We start from the raw sequence: 20,274 nt of genomic DNA on the forward strand, positions 1-20,274 counted from the left end.
AATCAGCCGTAGCTCTGAAATAATAACAAAAATTTCTTTGCAGCTATTTTGGTATTGAATTACACCAAAATGGATGAAAAATATGAAACAGTTAAACTATGTTACACAATACATAAATACTCGAGTTATTCTGCAAACTACATACCAGAGTACGTGTGATATTTCGTGTGATATGTGCTTTTATCCTTGTTGTTCTTGAGTTATTCCCGGTGTGTTATTTTATTTCTGCGCACTGTGTTCGACAATCGAGCGTGTTATTTATTTTGTGTACAGTGCTTTTCTCCGGTGTTTTAGTGTTATTACCAAAGAAGTATGAGTGTTTTCGCCGGGTAAATGAGAATTATTTGTGGTTTTTCAGGAATATTATGGTAAATAACCCTTCGGACCAGTTATCCAGATGGTTCACAGACAGCTCTACACAGTCACAGTTCATTATATTAAAATTGAAGTCACCATCAATAGTGGAGAGCATAAAATTTGGGAAGTACATAAAGGCCCATGTCAGTGACCTGAAGAAGTTTCAAGTTTTTGGAGGCACAGATGAAAATAACTTATCTCTGTTGCTATCTGCGTGAGTATTATACAATACGCCTATTAAATATTAAATAATCATGACTAATATTTGTGTTTTATCAAAGGTATCAAGGTATCATAATGTACTGTAAGATATTTTATTAGATGATTGTAATTTAGATAATGTTCTAAGCAGATTACTTATGCAAATATGCACTTGATTTCAATTTATTTATATGTTAGGTATATGGTATTTTAAAGTAGCTGAATCTTTGTAATAATTATTACAATTGTACATATTATTCCTATTAAATAATAATAGAATCGTCAACATTTTCGACCACACAGTAATTAAAACAATGAATAATTAGCTCAAAGCTAAAAGTACATTTTCTGAGGCGTAAAGAACTTCAGCAACAAAAGGACTGAATTGTTTGGCAACAAATTATGGTAAAGTCTGTAACTAGGTTGCATTGCATACTTTTTATTTAAAAACTATTGCTACAGTCTAATTGCATTTGATTAGATCAAAAAAAATTGTTTACTAGTTTCTGCCTGCAACTTTGTCTACACAATAGGATTTCCTGGGGTAAAAAGTATCCTATGTCTTAGTTACACTAGAGTAATATGTCATTGTGTTTATATATCTAAATTTTGCTATTTTAATTAGAGTGCAAAATAGCCAAGTCCATTCCAGTCAATATATTTAGGATTAGCCAAGCTATACTGTTAAATACATTTAACACGTTCGCTGCCCCTGACGCGTATGTGCGTTTTGTAGAACGCACATACGCGTCGCGGGCAGGGAACGTGTTAAGATAAAATAAATATTAACTATTTTATGATATATTAATCAAATTATTAGGTAGTATTTGTCTCTGATTTCATCTTTAGCAAGTATTTACAAAATTTAATAATATGTGGGCATATAATTAATGCAATATGAGTGTGTTCTCATAAGAAGTTAGGTATATATTAAAGTACTTATGTACCTACATCTTATGAGAACAAAGTTGCCTCATTATGTATGCATTATGCATGTAAGTTGATACAGAGTTGTAGTCTACTTGGCCTTATTGATTCATATCACTGTTATAGGTATAGAAAAATGGTTTAGGCACATAGTAGGTATTTCTAAGGCACATTCATGGCTGGCGATGGTTACAAATAAAACATAAAACCTGCTTACTTTTTTTACATTTTACATTCTTGATACATAATAATATAACACCATAAAATATATCCACATTTCGCCATTTTCAATGTCAGTCCTATGTAAAAGGGTGAGCCTATTGTCCTATACTAGGCATGTGACCAAACTTTAGTATAAGCGGAATACAGAATTTTATATAGAAAATATTTGTATATAAGTAAAAATAGACCAATAAGACTTTGTCTAACCTGGGAATAAAGTCATTTAGATTTGTTTAACTGCTTTTGCTTGGAGTCATATAACTAAACAATGGGATACTATTTCTTCTAGATGTTTAAGATTTAATACTTGATCAAAGGTTAATCACCCTAATTAATTAATTATTGTCATTATCTATGATGGAGATAAAAGGTACTCTCATAATTAGGAGAGGATTAAGTAATTATATTGCATGCTCAAATTGCTAATTATTCTAGGTTTCTGTTATAAAGTCTATTGAAAAAGGTTTTTTAATAAGTAGGTATTTAAGTATATGTAATGAAAATTTTTAGTAGAGCTAAAGGATAATAAATGTAACTTATTAGAGTCAATTTCTACCTATCCCTATGGGAACAAGGCATTTTTTATGTATGTATGTGGAAGTAAACATTGAGAACAACAAAAGTTGATTTAACCTTCAGAAATTAGAGGATTTTGAAGCATTTTAATGGTATCTTCTTATTCATTTTATGTCATCACAGGACCAAAAATGACATACACCTAGCTATATTATCTCATATAAAGATTATGGGTGACAAACCACACCCACATCATAAAACATTTGTTTCCTTATTAGGTCTGATTATTTTAGTATGCTAATTTGTTTATAAATAGCATAGTGACTGAGTTACAGTTACAAGCAACAATGTGCATATATTGTCACACTTTCAAACATTGTATTATGTAGCTATGCTAATACTGTAATTGTTAAAGTTTGAACGAATTACTCACCAAACTACTAAACTGATGAAACAGATCAGCATTTAGTATTTTTTACCCCAGTATATCGTTTTTCACAAAATGAGTTGTGAGCTGACACTAGTAGAAAGGCAAATTAAATTACTGCTATTAAAATACTATAATTTACAATAAGTTTAAGATAGAGTCTATAAATAGTAGTTATAATTAAACTTAATATTGCACTCATGTGTTTGATATATGAGTAACAGATACCGTTGTAGTATCAACATGAACTGAAAGGGTGCAGCAAATTTCATACAATATTTTTGCCATTTTCACTACCAAAATTAACTGCATTAAAAACACACTACACATAGTAATGTATACATAATTTGCTTTTGACTGTACTGTAAAGGGCAGACAGTTACAGATATTAGTCACATTTATTCACCTCTAGACAGTAACATGTTATCTGATACAAATTATAATCTATTGTTAATCATAATTTATTATTGTTGCTGTTGAAAAACATCTGGTTTGAGCTCAGTTATATTAAAAAAATTATGTATTTTGGTAATCTTTTATATTGGCTTAGATTGTTAGTCAAATAGATTATACAAAACCATCTGATTCTGTCAAAAGTACTTATTCATCTCAGGTCAGGTCTCTGTTTACACCAGTAATCCCTACTACAACCTCCTTACTATACACAGGATGTACTGTGTTCTTGTACCTAGTGATCACAGATTAGGGATTTCTACTCAAAAACATGCATTATTATCCAGTATTTATTGTTTGTTCACCAGTAAAAATATAATTACCAAATTATTTAATCACCTGATACCTCTTTAACAACAAAAGGTGCTCATTAAACATCCTTAATCACATCTCATTAAAACTACTTACTACCTTCTTCCAGTGGTTTGAAGAAGGACAGTGCATCAGAAACGTTCAGACTGCGCCACCGGACGGGCGAGGGTCTGTACTTGCCGGTCAGGTATATAAAGATAGTACCGGTGCAGTCGTGGGGGCCCGCTTATAATTTCACTATATGGTATGTGGAATTACAAGGCAAGAATCAAGAGGAACTGATCACTGATGCTATGGAGACTATCAATTTGGTGAGTACCTTTCGTTTATGTGTAATAGTATATGGGAATTAACGCCAACACGAATGCTGAAGCCGGGTCTAGACGATTGTAACGTGTAATGTAATCCACTGCGTAACGTTCGTGATTGCCTCAGTGGTGAGTGGTTTAGATCGCAATGCCGCTACGTCCTACGATCGAGGGCGTGGGTTCGATTCCCACACAGAACAATTATTTGTGCGATGGTCTGGTAGTACTTTGTGTCCGTTGTTTGTATGTTTGTAAAAGTCCCCGCGACACAAGAGCAATTCTTAGTGAGGGAGTCAAAACAAAAAAAAAAATAGATATGTGAACGGCACTACGGGCGTTTCGAAGTTCCGTTACATTACACGTTATACTCGTTTGGACCCGGCTTGACGCCAATACCTGATGTTTCGGCGCAGGTTTCACTCAAGTTCCAAGGAAAAATGCATGATCGCGTTAATTCCCATATCGTATTATATAATAAACATGCAACACAAAAGTTTAAAAGTCATGCGTTTCTATCGAGTTTAAGTATAGTGTAGTAGCTAAAGTGGTGACTGCGTAGTTATTGCGTTGGGTGTTGTAAGTTCGATTTCTAAATGACATAGAAAGTGTTGTATTTGTTTTGCAATCTACTATTGTGGACAATACCGAGGTTATGAAAGTGTGATTGATGTTCATTATTTACTATAGCCTTTAGGATCTGTTTAAAATTTAAGTCTACAAATCGTCTGACAGTTACTTCGATATATTCTTGCTCTTAAAGATATAATATCATGAATGTTGTACCCGGAGATGTAGGTATTTTCGGCGTTTCGCCTTTAACGCTTTTACCGGAAACGTTACTAAACGTTGAACTACTATCGAGAATAATCTAGTGTAAATTAGAAAAGAAGAACAGCACTTTGTCCAACCGAATAAATAGAAAGCTTACAAATGTGTTTATCGTAACCATATTCGTGAGATAGGTATATTCCGTTTGGCAATATTTAGGGTCGGCGCAAACGGGCCACCGACCACAGCCACTGGTGGCCAGCGACACCCAATTATCTTAATTATCCTGTAGCGAGTGGCCGCCACCGGCTACACGTGTGCGGTGTGTCTATACAAAATATATGGAAAAACGTGTTAAGTGGGTGTCGCTGGCCACCAGTGGTTGTGGTCGGTGGCCCGTTTGCGCCGACCCTTATCGAACAACAAAACCAACTCGACTCGCTACATACATAATGTTTAGTTTTGTCGCCCGGCTCGTCCGGATAATGCCGAACCGAATATCCCTGTAACAAGCATAACCACCAAAAATGTGAGTACAATTGCAAGACAGTCTCTTTAAAATTGTACAGTTTTACAACCACGCCTACATAAGTATGCATAGTTAATAAAAAGAAAAAGAAAGTGTCAAATAAGGTCATGGCAAAGTTTAGATAACACTGAAGTCAGTTCTTTGCGATCATTTGCAGACAGTTCAATTTAGTTTCAATTACTTTTGAACTAATTTCTGATGTACAAATTGTAATTAGTGTTAATGTGTCATTTGAATTTGTTTACATCTATTAGCATTCGAATTAGACATTTTTATATACTTATTTACATTTTGTAACGGTTTCATTTTTTATAATACAAGTCTATATGACTGCTAATTACGAACAGTAATAGGCAGAATTTTAATTGTAACACAATTTTCTTCAACCAAACAAAAAAGTAGCATATAGAACATAGAGTAGAAATAGTCCATATTGAACTCAATTAAAAGAGCCAGGGACCATTAGAACCAGTTTCAAAGCTTATGAATAAATGTCAGATAACCTACCTACTAGATAGAGTGACAGCATAGGAAAAGAATAGTGAAACTGGGCCCTTAGGTACCTACCTATTTATAATGTACAAAATGTAATAATTTAATTTGCCTTTTAAAAACAACAGATAATTATAATAATTATGTTTTTTTTATTATCAATAGCGTAAAGAAGAAGAAGCGGTGCGCATGTTGTTGAAGCACCTGCGTCGGCGCCGCTACAAGGACGCGTTCGAGGCGTTGTCGCGGGAGAGCGGCGTGCGGCTCGAGGGCCCGCTGCAGGCGCGCCTGTGGAACGCGCTCGTCGAGAACGGAGACTACAAGCTCGCTGAGGAGATCTTTGACGAGGCTGTCAATGGTGACTTACTATTTAAACTACAGTTGAACAAATTGGGTGTTTTGATTTTAATACACGCATTAAAATCTTTGGATATTGTAAATCCTGTAGTTAAAAATCAGTTTTAAGCAACTTGTATTTCCAGCGCATATTATGTATAATTTCTGGGTTATGCACGCATAAACATCGTATACGTGCGAGAACGTGTCCGCTCGTATTACAATTATGGGAAACATTCGTTGAGCCTGATATGTGTTGGAACAATTTGTTTATACTACAAACCTTACCTTAAAGAATTTTAAGGTAAAAAATCCAAAATCTTCACTATCAATAATAACAATCTGTTTGTCAGAGGGTGAGCTAGACTGGTACATGTCATGGCAGCCGTACACGCCGTCGTGGCGGCAGATGTCGGCGTGCTCCTCGCAGGTTGAAGCCCGCCTGTGGAGTGGGGACTCCCCCCCGCCGCCCCCCGCCCGCCAACACGACCTGCTCTGCACTGACAGAGACCCACGACCTGACACCTCGGTGAGTATACTACACAATTTGTTTAATAGTTTATGGCAAATGAGTGGAGAAACGTGGGTCGGTCTGGTGGAGGGATATTTTTTTTTAAGGTGATATGGGATAAATTACTTTAGAAACTTTCTTCATATTATTATGAGTATAAATGATAAATTACTTTAGAAACATTCTTGATATTTTATTTATTAGCTCTGTCTATTTTCGTTCTGTAATTCGGTTTCTTCCTAACTGACTAAAAACATCAACTATACTTAGCTATTGCTAACTGTTTTTAACTCCCTTATTAATAACCTAAACAACTAATAAAAATAATCACCACTATAACTCTTTATCTATTAACACAAAACAAACAAAAATATCCATTATTATAAAAAAAATAATCAAAATGTATAACGGTATGTTTATGACGAATGTTCTAGGGGATTGAGACTCGATGCCATAGTATATGTACTAACGGTGTGAGTTTAAAGCGTGTCGGGTCGCAGGAGGCGCCGCTCAACGGGCCCGACGCCGAGGAGCTGGCTTGCGGCGCCAGCTGCGCCAAGCCCGGGCCCCGCGGGGGACATCAGCTAGTCGTTGACTCCACTACAGGTATATTAGTAGCTATTTATTTGAACTTTCTGTCCGTCTTGTTACTAATATGTGAAATGTAGAGAAAATTGTAGAGTTATTTGTTGTTTTGGTATCAACAATTTGGCAAAATTGCATCCTAATATTTGGTTTTGTAAGAAAACAAAAGTCAATATGGGTCGGCGATTGTTTAACCAATGTTTGTTCATAAAACAGGCAAGTTTCATAAAACAAGCAACTACCCGTCTCGAGAGGTCATGGGCTTGAAATGGGCGAAATTTGTAAGATCCTCATAATAATACAATTGTTTCCAGACGCATTGCACTGTGTCCGTTATATTCTATGTCTGTAAAAGTCTGCGACACAAGAGCAATTCGTAGTTTGAGAGTTTTAATATAAAAGAATATTTTGTTCTCCAGGTACACTCTACCTGTTCGGCGGCTGGAACGGCACGGAGGACCTGGACGACTTGTGGTCGTTCTGCACGCGCTCGGAGCGCTGGTCGCTGCTGTGCCGGCACAGCGGGCAGGTGGGCGGGCCCTCGCCGCGCTCCTGCCACAAGTGCGTGTTCGATCCCGTGCACAGGCGACTTTATACGCTCGGCAGGTACGTGCACTCACGAAAAATAATAAAGAATATCTGTAGATGTGTATTTTTACCATATGAAAAGATTACAGGAAATAATTATTGTGTGGAATACGTACATAGGTACATAAAATCAGACCTCTTTTCCATAGGGGTAGGCAGAGACCAGAGAACGCCACTTGGTGCTATCCTTACAGCCTCCCTTGCTTCATTCACAACATTAATATTGTATAGGACTTTAGCATAAATTTTACCTATTTTGATCTAGGTTTATTGTATAAAATGTTATATCTTTGCAGGTACCTCGATAACGCACAAAGAGTTGCCAGTAACATGAACGTAAGTTATTTTTTGTTAATATTATATTATTTAAACTAATGCCATCATATATAATTAGGCAGTCTTCGTGTTTTATTTATTGAAAATTTCTTAAATACAGCGATAATTTTATAGACACTATACAATTTTTCCACGCGGATTCAGCCATGTCATTAAAACCTTGGTAATCAATAAATTGTCGTGACTGTAGTAGACTTTATGAAGTGTAGTCGCGATTATTTAAAAACGTTACTTATCTATACTAATATTATGAAGCTGAAGAGTTTGTTTGTTTGTTTGTTTGAACGCGCTAATCTCAGGAACTACAGGTCCGATTTGAAAAATTCTTTCAGTGTTAGATAGTCCATTTATCGAGGAAGGCTATAGGCTATATATCAACACGCTACGACCAATAGGAGCAGAGAAGCAATAAAAATTATAATGTGTGTGAATGCAAATATGTGACGCAAGTGAAGTTGCGCGGGTCAGCTAGTCTACAATAAACTTATGTTTTCCAGAGTGACCTGTACATGTACTGCGTGGTGAGCGGCGCGTGGTCGCTGATCAGCAGCGACACGGCGGCGGCGGGCGGGCCGCGCCTCGTGTTCGACCACCAGATGTGCATCGACCCCGACACGCAGACCATCTACGTGTTCGGCGGGAGAGTACTGCCTGCTAACACGTTAGTAACATTCTCAAATAAAGCTTTTAATATAGCACTTAAGAGTTACACTGTACATGTGTACAAGAAAAATAGTAATGTACGGAAGTGTCTGATTTTAGGACCAAGCATTTTAGAGTAGTTCATGAAAATTTTCGGACATTTTCATCGGTCATTTTTTAGGTAGTGTAAAGTCGAAGACTCCTGTAGTTTTAATTCTGTACAGTGGATTCGATTTAAAATTTACTGCAAAAGTACGTAGTTACTACAGTGCCCTCTAGAGCCGGTTGTCGATACTCAACAGTAGTAGAGAATCGCGCTGCTGTGCACGATATTCAGGGCATACTCGGTAGTACATAAAATTAATTATTTATATAGATTAAGCGAATTGACCATAACACAATTCAATAAAAACCTGACGATCGAGGTACGTCTTTACTGAAGGTAATATTTTAATTGAATTGTTGTAGCGAGGAGGTGGTGAGCCCGCAGTACTCCGGACTATACGCGTACTACATATCGACGAACACATGGCAGCTATTGTTACCAGACCGACATGAATTACACGCGCCACAACCACGTGTGTCGCACTCCATGCTATTTCACCCCGTATGTATTCATTACTTGTACAATTTTGCTGTGTTTATTGGTCTAAAACATTTGTCCGATAGACTTGTTTTGGTACTGTATATTTAAAATTAAATAGTATATGTAGTGTACGCACGGACGATTTGAGCGTATACGAATTTATACGCTTGTGTAAATTCGGGACGATTGTGTCTTCGCATGTGCTAACTATTATTTGCATTGTTTTTCAGTCTTGTGTTTTCTTGTATAAGGTCTACTACGTTTTTTTACCTGCTTCGATTGATTTTGTGCGTGTGATGTAATACCAGTCAATGTGGATGTCCAGGTCCAGCGGCGGCTGTACATCTTCGCGGGGCAGCGCAACAAGGAGCACCTGGTGGACCTGTGGTGGTGGGACGTGCGCTCCGGCGCCTGCGCCGCGCTGTGCCGGGCCCGCGCCGCGCCGCCGCCGCCCGCCGCGGGGTTCACGCAGCGCGCCACCATCGACCCCGACACTGACGAGATGTTCGTGCTCTCCGTAAGTTACTGCTACTACATTCGTTAAAGTTTATGTTCTCTGAAGTATACTTTGTTAAGCTCAATAGATGAAGGATCAAGGCAGCAGTAGGCGGGAAAACCTCCCTTTACTTCCACTTTGCTTTAAACTTTTTTTTCAAGTAAAATATTGTATCTGTTGAAAAAGATTATTATGGGTTGTGCCGCTGGCTATTTATAAAAGTACCTGAAACAAACAAATAAAAGAATCATATTATAAATATAATCTATTTATATTTACGAGCTTGATTCTTTTTTGTATTTGTACCTCATTTTCTTGGGTAGTGTAAAATCGAAGACTTTCGTAGTGTGATTCGATTGAGTATTAAGTTGTTACGATAAGTCATTTATTTCGACACTCATTTATCAGTTGTTACTTCATATAACTGCTAGCGGACCCGACAGACGTTGTCCTGAGTACACGTCTTTAATTTGAAAATTTTAAACTTTTTTTAATAATCTAAACCATTCTCAGATCCCCTTGAACACACACAAAAAAATTCATCAAAATCGTTTAAGAGTCCAGTCGTTTAAGAGAAGTTCAATGACATACACACTTACAGAAGAATTATATATATAAAGATTATGATTGTCGCAGGGTATGAGTAAAGAGAAGGACAAGCGCGTGTACAACACGCTGTGGGTGTTCTCGCTGCGGCGGCTGACGTGGACGTGCGTGTACCGCAACGACAGCGTGGCGCCCAACGAGCCGCGGCCCAGGTTCGCGCACCAACTCGTCTACGATCCCGTCACTAAGGTAATGACACAATTTATAGCAAGATTTTAAAGTACATAGAAGTGTGTAGTTTCTCACATAAAATTATTCATCGAATTTCAAAATAAAAGGTATTGGTCGTTCTTGATGTTTTCTGAATTTACCGTAGCAATCGTGTCTTTAGGCATAATAAAAATCGAATGATACTTCTATTTGGTCGGCATTTTAACTGTATTTTAGTTAGGATAATATTAAAGTCCTCAGTCAGTCCTCAACCAAACTAAACATTCGTTTTTTGTATTTGTTTACATTATATTATGTATTTACTATTTCATCGTGACGTATTTATATATACATTATTTGATACCAATAAATGTTTCGTTCAGATCCACTACCTGTTCGGCGGCAACCCGGGCAACCAGTCGTCCCCGCGGGTCCGGCTGGACGACCTGTGGGCGCTGCGCCTGGCGCGGCCCTCGGGCGCCGCCTGCGGGCGCGCGGCGCGGGCGGCGCTGCGCGAGGCGCGCTACCGGGCGCTGGCCGCGCGCGCCCACGCCGAGCCCGGGCCGGCCGCGGCGCAGGCGCTGCACTACCTGCGCCACGACCTGTACGACGCGCTCGACCACTCCGATCCGATACAGGTTACTGTTATGCTCTATAAGTTTCAAATTGTAAATTGACGATGTGAATAAAATGCCGAACGGCCACTGTATCCATACTAATATTATAAATGCGAAAGTAACTCTGTCTGTCTGTCTGTCTGTCTGTCTGCTACTCAATCACGTCTAAACTACTGAACCAATTTGCATGAAATTTGCCATGGAGATATTTTGATACCCGAGAAAGGACATAGGCTACTTTTTACCCCGGGAAAATGACGCATTTCCCGGGAAAATTCAGAAAATTCAGCGAAGTCGCGAAATATCAATATTTTAATGACATTGAATTAACAAAATTCCGTTGCCATGGCAACTGTTTTAATGGCGGATATGCCTTAGCGCGACTTCGTTATACTAAGAGATATAAATAATTTTGAGAATATTTTTCGTGAAAAAAAAGCATATTTTATATCATCACGCTACGACCAATAGGAGCAGAGTACCTAACAGTAAAAAGTGTTACAAAAACATGGAAAATTCTGACCCATTCTCTCTTATGTGACGCAAGTAGTGAATGCAATCCCGATCTCGCGGGATCCCGATCTCGCGAGATCCCGTGTATTTTTTCGGGATCAATCCCGAAGCATAATATGACGAGATCCCGTTCGGGATTGTCGGAGAGGGCATTTTCAGCAGCTGGCTACATTGCAATAGACTTAAGATGCCGATTAGAAGCTCGTACTATTGATACACTTTGTATTTTAAGAGGCTACTTTCAAAATGCCATGTGATTACTTTTTATTTTGATCTCCTGGAACTACACCTACTTTTTTGATTATGTTCATGTTATTACACCTGTTAATTATGTTACGTTGTTAGTAATATTGAAAAATAAAGGCTTTTATTTTCTTTCAAATAATAATTTATTGCATTCACCACACTATCACACACATATTACATAAAACAAACCGTTCGAATTGTATTATTTTTACTAACTAGACGGGATCCCGAAAATCTCGGGATCCCGCGGGATTGATATTTCTGATCGCGAGGGATCTCGAGTTGACGATCTCGAGTCGGGATTGCATTCCCTAGACGCAAGCGAAGTTGCGCGGGTCAGCTAGTTTATTATATATTTACGTTCTTTGAGCAGTTAAACCGCAAAACATTTTATATTTTTTTTTATATATAGGTATATGCCAAATATTTTTTTTTATAATATTGCTTGAAGTATGAAGATGATTCATACGAAGAAAAAAATGCAAACCATTAAAAAAATCAAATTTAGGAGTAGACGTTAGTCGGTACAAATTACACTGGGTCAGCTAGTATGGAATTAATATTACAAAACAATGTAATTAATTTTTCACATACTTATGCATTTAATTTGTTCAACAGGTATCACGTTTCCAAAAGTTAGCGACAGTGTTGTTCGCGGGCGTGGGTCAGCCCGAGGCGGGTCCTTGTGCGCTGACCCCGCGTCGTACCCGTGCTCTCGCACGTCGCAGGCACACGCAACCTGCGCCCGCTGACTTGGCACATGCACTTGCACAGGTAAATTAATGATATCTCATCTCACTCGTTATGCAAATATTGATATTATAACTGATTGAGAGATTACAAACCATCCCACCGGTAATATTTGGTGATATTATATTTGCATAATTTTTCCATAGAACAATTTCCAAAAGGTATTTTAAATATGTTGTAAAAATTCTATCTTCGTAAATTTAGTTTTCAATTTAAAATGACGACTATTTTTAATTTTTTTGTCTATATAACTATTTTGTCACTGTCGTTATTGTGATTAATTCTACTATTTATTTCCGCAGGTATTAGGCGCAGACGAAAACCTCCCAGAGCCGATACAGCCATACGAAGAGATATCAGAGTCGAGTCCGGAGAGCTGGGACGTGGAGCAGGACGAGTGCGGGGCGGAGGCGGAGGGGGAGGGCGCGGCGGCGTGGGCGGCGCGCGCGGCCCGCATCGCGCTGTACGACGAGCTGTGCGCGTACTTCCCGCCGCGCCGCGTGCCGCCCGCCAGCGACATCGCCGACCTCGTCACGCTCTAGGCCGCGCCCGCGCCCGCGCCGCGCACGCAGCACGTCGGACGGTTCCACTGCAGCACCGTCGCCTGGACTTGAGCTCCACACATTCTAACTAAACTGCGGTCGTCTTTGGACAACTTTGTGTAAAGTGAATAATAAAAACCAGCCAAGTGCGAATCGGACTCGCGGACGAAGGGTTCCGTACCAAAAGATACGACAAAAGAAAGTAAAAAGTGAAAATACTAGTTTACTATATTATAAAAACGGAATGTTGCAGTGTTTTGTGAGCGTGTAAAGATCGATGTGTGATGTTTGAGACCGAATGGTAGTCGCTCAATATTCGATTCTAAAGTTATGTAGTGGACATGTGACAGAAGCTAAAAAATAAAGTTTTAATTGTGGTGTAATATACTTGAATGTGTATTTGTTCTAATGGACAGCGTGTAGAAATGGATCGTGTGATTTAGTTCAAAGGTGTAAGAAAGGCTTCAAGGGAATGATGTCTAGAGTGTATTATCAGGACTACGATAATCTGCCGTCATCGCTTCTAAGAATTACAAAGCTCTCGCTGTTTTATAAAACCCCCTTTTGCTGTCTTTTCATAGTTAAAGTTACTGTAATAAGCTCGTAGCATTTTGTATCGCTGTAAATGTTGAGTACACATTAAATATTAAGTTTAACTCCTTATTGTAAGGCTCTAAAAAGACAATATGCTTGTCACCGAATGTAAGTCATTATTTATAAACCAAAATGTACTGTCGCATTCTTCTTAAATGTTAACTGCTCAAAATTGTATCTGTAACCGCTTTTTCATAGTACGTAAATTAATGGTGCGTACAGAAACACGCAATGTTACATGTATTGCAATAATTTGCTATAAATATGGTTGGAACGTAACATAATACCTATCGTGCCCGTATCTCACGTAAACGCTGCGAGCGAAAAAGTCACTTGTGAGTTAATTTTGACCGACAAATAAAAAGAAAGAGGTTCTCAGGTCTACGCCTAATTTTTTTATGATTAACCTCGTATAACTTATTCCGTAGTAACCTGATTTTTATATTTTTTCATTTGTTTTGGCTATTTCGTAGAGATGCGCATGTTTCTAGTAAATGAGCAATTTCCAACTTAATACAATCTGTCAAAATGTTCCATTGTGTGAATCTGTACGCACCACAATACAACTATCATTTTTATAACCAATAAAAACATAATTGTAAGTGACAAAGTTCAAACAAAAATTTTAGTCATGTATCAAGCACTGATTTCTTAACGTTTTACTGTACGTATATCACTTTGTAATTTATCTATATTCAATATAATTGTCTTCATATATATGAAGTATTGTAAGAATATCAATTGCGCCTAAACTAAGTAGTAACTAACTAATTACATGTTTTTAAGAAACTTACGTAATTGAGAATGGTTTTTCCGCCTGATTTAATTCAATATTTATTACGTAATATAATAATGCTGCATATCTTATATACGTAGTTATGCGTCTATACTAAAGCTTAGTTTAGACTACGATATAAATGTCAGGCATTATAGTCCGACAACTTAGTGCACCTTAGCATACATGAATTAAATAAAAATGTTTGTATTCCCCATTCAAAGTAGATGTATCAAACAGACTGCCGTCAGATGGGTCTAGGTTCAAAATGTTGTATTTTTCCACCATCCGCTACCCGATTTAGTCTTGTTGCACACAAGACTGTCGACAAAATCGGTTGTTGGACTATAACATCTGCTCTATTTTACTCATATCCTATGATAAGGGTAAGAGTCGTACTTAGTCTAAACTGAGCTTAATAATTAAATATTGCATTAGGTAATTGGTGTTCACTCAGTCGTAAAAGACGCGCCATTTAACTTTATGTGTCGGAATTAACCAACAAGTCAAAGACGTAATTACGACGGCGTTTCCTTTCGTCGCTTGCACTGGTTTTATACATCTCTTGCATTTATTCTTCGCCTTCTGTTGCTTGTTGCTATACTCAGACGCATAAAGTTATATGACGTTTAAAATATATTATTACAATAATACTGCCGATATCGTAGTCTTTCAAAGTCTCTGTGTGAAATATATACGCTTTAGATTTAATACGACAGTTTTAAATACAATATAGATAGGTATTTAATCAATTGCAATTCTAAAATATTACTTCTATCCTTTTTCTACAGTCTATGAAAGAAAGAGATACATGTTTAGTTAGATTTGTACGACTATTGTGAAATAATCTTCAAATAACATTGATTCATTGTTTTTTTTTTTTTACAAAAATACGCATTTCTAATATGGCAATTATTTTATTTTTCGCCGCTGACATATTTTTTATTTTTAAGTGTGAAAAATAATTTATTTACATTATGGACAACATTGTATGAGCATTTTTATGTTTAATTTAATTGTAGCGATTCTTTATCGAAATATAATGAAGTAAAGACATGTTTTATGTTTTGTATGGCCTTTGTAAAGTTATTTAGTTTTTAAGATAAACGCCGATTGACACTGCATTAATAACAAGTACGGTATGGAACGCTGGTCGATTGAAATCATAAGAAAACTGAAGTTTTAATGCTAAAGCGACTGAAGTTTCTCCGTTTGAAATGATATCTCTATTGGGACTCTATAGCGCTATTTCTTTCTACCAATAATGATGTCCTCCTCGTTAGTGGCATTTTACTATGGCAGCCAGTTTCATTGAAACCAGCCAACTGTGCAGGACTTTGTTTATATTGGCCAAGTGTGTGCACAATACATAGGTATACCTAGACCCTCTATTCTATCGCTCTCATTGCCCGGGGGATGAATAACCGACCCGACTAGTGAGAGGTCAGTCGCAGGGCCGATGGCTTTACGTGCTCTCTAAGGCACGTAGAATACAAAAGTGTTTGTATCAATACAATTTGTAAGAAAGGCTTTTAAGGTACAAGGATTTCATTTCTATTTTCTTAGCTCTCCAGTGTCTTCTTATTTTTGTTTAATGCAGTGTCAATCGGTATTCAGTTCTCAGTCACAATAAGTTTAGTTGTGACTATTAAAATAAGTAATTATTTGTCAAAAAAATGTTTTCGGTTATTTATGAAAGACCGAAAATGTTTTGTTGCCAGTTTAGAAATAATACTTTGTTTTGTGTATGTCGCTTGAAAACGTTTGTATATACGCACATGATATTTATAATGTAGGTTAGTTGGGGTTGCATACTGGAAATACAGTAAAACTAATTTGTGGATCTATGTGTTTGACACCTACTGATGTTATTAGAATTTATATGGTTTCTGTGACATTAGTAAGAGCTACTTTACTTTCAAGTCCAAAGTTACAAGAATCCAAGTTTAGAAATTCGTATATCCAGTATGCACCTCGTTTTGGCAGCCAGTTATAACAGAGGCTTATTTTATTTAAAATTTGTAAATATGTTATTAAGAACTCGAAACTTTGTATCCATTAAGTAAATACAAAACTGGAAATAAATCCGATATATAATGTAGATTTATACGAGAGCGGATACGGAAATTATTGTATAGGCTTCAGTTTTGAACGGAGAAGGAAAGAATAAGAAATAGGAATGTATATTTTATAGAAGGCGTAGTGCGAGTTTCTTCTACGTCAACGCGATCAAGAGGTTTACCGCTCTGGCTCTTTAAATAGCTAATCTTATACAGTCCATGTACTGCGCGTGAAACGTACTGACTTTGGGTTAAGATCACTTGTTCAGCAATCATTGCTCTGAACAATTTTTGAAGTACAGTCAGCCCCAAAAGTAGCTGATCATACTCAATCTTTTCAAACCCTATATACTGAAGTGTGCACATTATTCCATGCAAAAAACATTTGCTATTGATTGAAATGTTTAATTCTAACTCATCCTATTTGATTTTGATCAGTTATTTATCAAAGTTACGTAGCACAGAGGTTTCAAAAGATTGAGTATGATCAGCTACTTTTGGGGCTGACTGTACATTTTAAATGTCAAACTCTTGGGACTCGAGTGTACACAATCGTGCTACAGTAACCAAATTAAAGGGACCGAATGCTAGAAATACGTCGATCGCGATATCGTAAAACGAACGTCGCACTAAAAGATACGCTCTCGGTTCTCTGTAGTGGTCTAGTCATACCGTGTTCATATAAAAACACGTTTATCAAATTCACTAACATTGTATTTTTATACGTCGTAAAGTCGATAATTATTTTATTTCATAGATGTATCAGGTTATATTGGCTAACCTTAAGATTTTGTTGAATATTTGTACATAATGAAGATAAAACGCGTTATGAGCTCTATATCTCGAGAGAAGGTAGGTTGTATTTACAGACTGTGATAAGAGAAGCTGTAATCTGTGAATGTTATTTAATAAATTAAATGCGGTGGACATATTGTTGTGGTAAACGTTGCCAAATGAATAGGGCTCAAACAAGTGGATACTATATAATCTCTAGATCGTAGGTTCCCAAGGGCACACAACTTAGTGGGCGCTGGAGCTTTTTCTAAGAGCAGTAAAGGTAACAAAAAAAAATCTTTTGTTAGGGGAGGGCGCAAAAACGATAGTAAAAGAATGTCCTTATAAAGGAGGCAGTAATTCTTAAAAGGTTGGGAGCTAATGGTCTAGAACTTTTAAAGGTTAGAACTACGATGTTATCCAGTTTAGTCTGTATATTTAACTTTAGTTTAAAGCTCTGTAAATTGTATTTGGTAACTGATGACGAAAAAACTGCCTTACTTCTCAAGCGCTGAGCGCATCTTTGTTGAGTTAGACCCGAGTTTTCAATAGAACTTTGAATACGGAAATATTTAAGCCCTCTAAAGTGAATAAACAATGCGAAAGTAAATAATTCTGTACGATTTAGCCAGATGTGTGTTGATGTATTTGATCATTACCAAGTAATGCAAAAAATATGACGTTTTATAGTAAGGGTTGCTACACACATATTCGCACCGGCGGCATAAATCAGTCTAGTCTGTTGGTAAAATCAAAAATAGTCCAGTCATTATAGTAAGTTCACCTCGGAATTCAAGATACCCAGCTGTAAGTCTGTAAATACTTATATATTGACACCCTAAAAGTTGTCTCAAAACCTACATATGGTAGGGTGTACGCAACTATAAAATTTCAAGGTCCAAAGTCCCAAAAACCGGTTTTTTGAGCTTTTTTTGTAAATATCTCATTTCCTATGGAATTTTTGCATTCGTATTCATTACCAATATTGTACAGTATAAAATTCTCTACAAATTTTGGGTGAATTTTTTTTTACGGTGAACCGTTTTCGAGATAGAGGGCGGAGAGCGCGCGGTCACAGGATCATTTCAAGTCAACCGGTGCCTCCGGTCGAAGATGCGCCATATATAGTTGATGAACTATCGATAAATCAATGATTATAATAATTAATAAATTTAACCCATTACTGTCCCACTGCTGAGCAAGGGTCTTCTCCCGTAATGAGGGAGGGGTTAGGCTTTGAGTCCACCACGCTGGCCAAGTGCGGGTTGGGGACTTTGCATGCCCTCAATAAATGTATTTAACAAATTTTATTCATGCAAGGTTTCCTCACGATGTTTTCCTTCACCGTTGGAGCATGTGACAATTATTTCTAATACACACATAACTTCGAAAAGTCATTGGTGTCATCATTTTCTTCATAATTATATTAAATCTATATCTTTTCAATAATACTGATTTATTTGTTTTTTTTTTCATCATGTAAGAAGTTATTAATATTAATTAGGTTAAAATTCAAATATAGTGCCTATATTTTCATGAAAAATTCTGCAATTACAGGGCAGGTAAGTGTTGATAAGTTAATTAATACTGAATAAAAAGTGGATAGGTTATGAAAAAAATGATAAAAAATAATTTAATAGTTAATAGAAATTGACAAATATTTATTAATCATTGATTTATCGATAGTTCATCAACTATAATATATATGGCGCATCTTTGACCGGAGGCACCGGTTGACTTGAAATGATCCTGTGACCGCGCGCTCTCCGCCCTCTATATCGAAAACGGTTCACCGTAAAAAAAAAATTCAAACAAAATTTGTAGAGAATTTTATACTGTACAATATTGGTAATGAATACGAATGCAAAAATTCCATAGGAAATGAGATATTTACAAAAAAGCTCAAAAAACTAGTTTTTGGGACTTTGGACCTTGAAATTTTATAGTTGCGTACACCCTACCATATGTAGGTTTTGAGACAACTTTTAGGGTGTCAATATACAAGTATTTACAGACTTACAGCTGGGTATCTCGAATTCCGAGATTCTTACCTAATTTAAGCTTAATTGACTGGACTAAAAGGTATATCTAGATGAATTTTCGGGAAAAGTGCCGCACGAATTAATGAACTACCCAATTGGCACAAGCCGAACAAGGGCAGTCATCGCTAGTCGGTTTTGTTGTTCGATAAATACTGCCGAATATGTGTGTTGCAAGTCTCAAAGTTTTTGAGATATTGTGTAATTATATCACAATTTACAAATGACATAATTAATCATTCATTGTCAGCATTTATCACGTAACATTTAATAGTAGTTAAAGCCATACATAAATGGCAGCTGGATTGCATTTGATTTCACAGTTTTAATATAAATACTTATGTATAAACGTATATTTAAGTGCAGTAGTGTTGCTTATAGTTGTAACAGTATTTACAATGGAAACTAGAATAGTATATTTATTATTTTCAAGTGTTCGTAACAATTTTATTGTACCCATATTTGTTTAAAAGACAAGTTGACCTTTAGAAATTCGTAATATTTTCAGTTCGGTGTTCTTTATCAGTAGTTCGTATGAAGGCGAATCTTTTTTTAAATTATGGAAATAATTCCAGCAAATTATATTTTAGCCGTACTATTTTTCAATACTTTGCATTTGTACATTCGCAAGCAATTAAAAGTATACGTTGTAAAGATATTCAGAGATAAAACACTTGGAGAAAATATACTGAAACTTTAATGCAGTTTATTGAATGTTAGATTGTGTGTAAAATATTGTTGCTCTCGACTGTAATGGCGTCGTGAGCAGTCGTCGAGACGAACTGTACATATAACCTAAATACTCGAGGTGTAACTGTAAATAATGTTGTATCCATAACTAAGTGACATTGTTGCGTGCGTGCGCGTGCGCATCGACCGTGGACGTGTAAATATGCATTTGTATTCGTGTAAGAATAAATTATTTGTTTTCAATTTGTAACATGATGCATTCTCACTCTGTATGTACATAAATATTTGCGTATAATAATAGATGGTGTTTTATTCATTTATTCCAA

At 36.7% G+C, this 20,274-nt stretch overlaps 1 protein-coding gene across 3 annotated transcripts; it reads left to right on the top strand.

The window, feature by feature from the left end:
* Positions 1-13: 13 nt before the first annotated feature.
* On the top strand, positions 14-20,248 carry muskelin (muskelin 1). Of its 3 annotated transcripts, none has more exons than XM_076125204.1 (15): positions 14-149; positions 359-571; positions 3,525-3,726; positions 5,678-5,870; positions 6,202-6,377; positions 6,794-6,965; positions 7,364-7,550; positions 7,829-7,868; positions 8,366-8,529; positions 8,979-9,117; positions 9,422-9,613; positions 10,229-10,387; positions 10,732-10,986; positions 12,343-12,498; positions 12,777-20,248. In XM_076125204.1, exons 1-15 carry the CDS (start codon positions 70-72, stop codon positions 13,014-13,016), a joined length of 2,568 nt encoding a protein of 855 aa, XP_075981319.1. In that variant the 5' UTR covers positions 14-69; the 3' UTR covers positions 13,017-20,248. The 3 variants fall into 3 exon arrangements, with proteins under 3 accessions (XP_075981319.1, XP_075981320.1, XP_075981321.1); XM_076125205.1 differs by having other exon boundaries at positions 6,845-6,965; XM_076125206.1 differs by having other exon boundaries at positions 6,860-6,965.
* The last annotated feature ends 26 nt before the right edge of the window (positions 20,249-20,274 follow it).

Source organism: Anticarsia gemmatalis, chromosome 17 (assembly GCF_050436995.1).
Source record: "Anticarsia gemmatalis isolate Benzon Research Colony breed Stoneville strain chromosome 17, ilAntGemm2 primary, whole genome shotgun sequence".
In the NCBI taxonomy this organism is placed as follows: Eukaryota; Metazoa; Arthropoda; class Insecta; order Lepidoptera; family Erebidae; genus Anticarsia; species Anticarsia gemmatalis.

Coding starts and splice junctions, on each gene's coding strand:
- muskelin (XM_076125204.1), top strand. CDS start 70: ATGGATGAAAAATATGAAACAGTTAAACTATGTTACACAATACATAAA. Junction 3,727..5,677: donor CTATGGAGACTATCAATTTG/GTGAGTACCTTT, acceptor TATTATCAATAG/CGTAAAGAAGAAGAAGCGGT. Junction 7,869..8,365: donor GAGTTGCCAGTAACATGAAC/GTAAGTTATTTT, acceptor TATGTTTTCCAG/AGTGACCTGTACATGTACTG.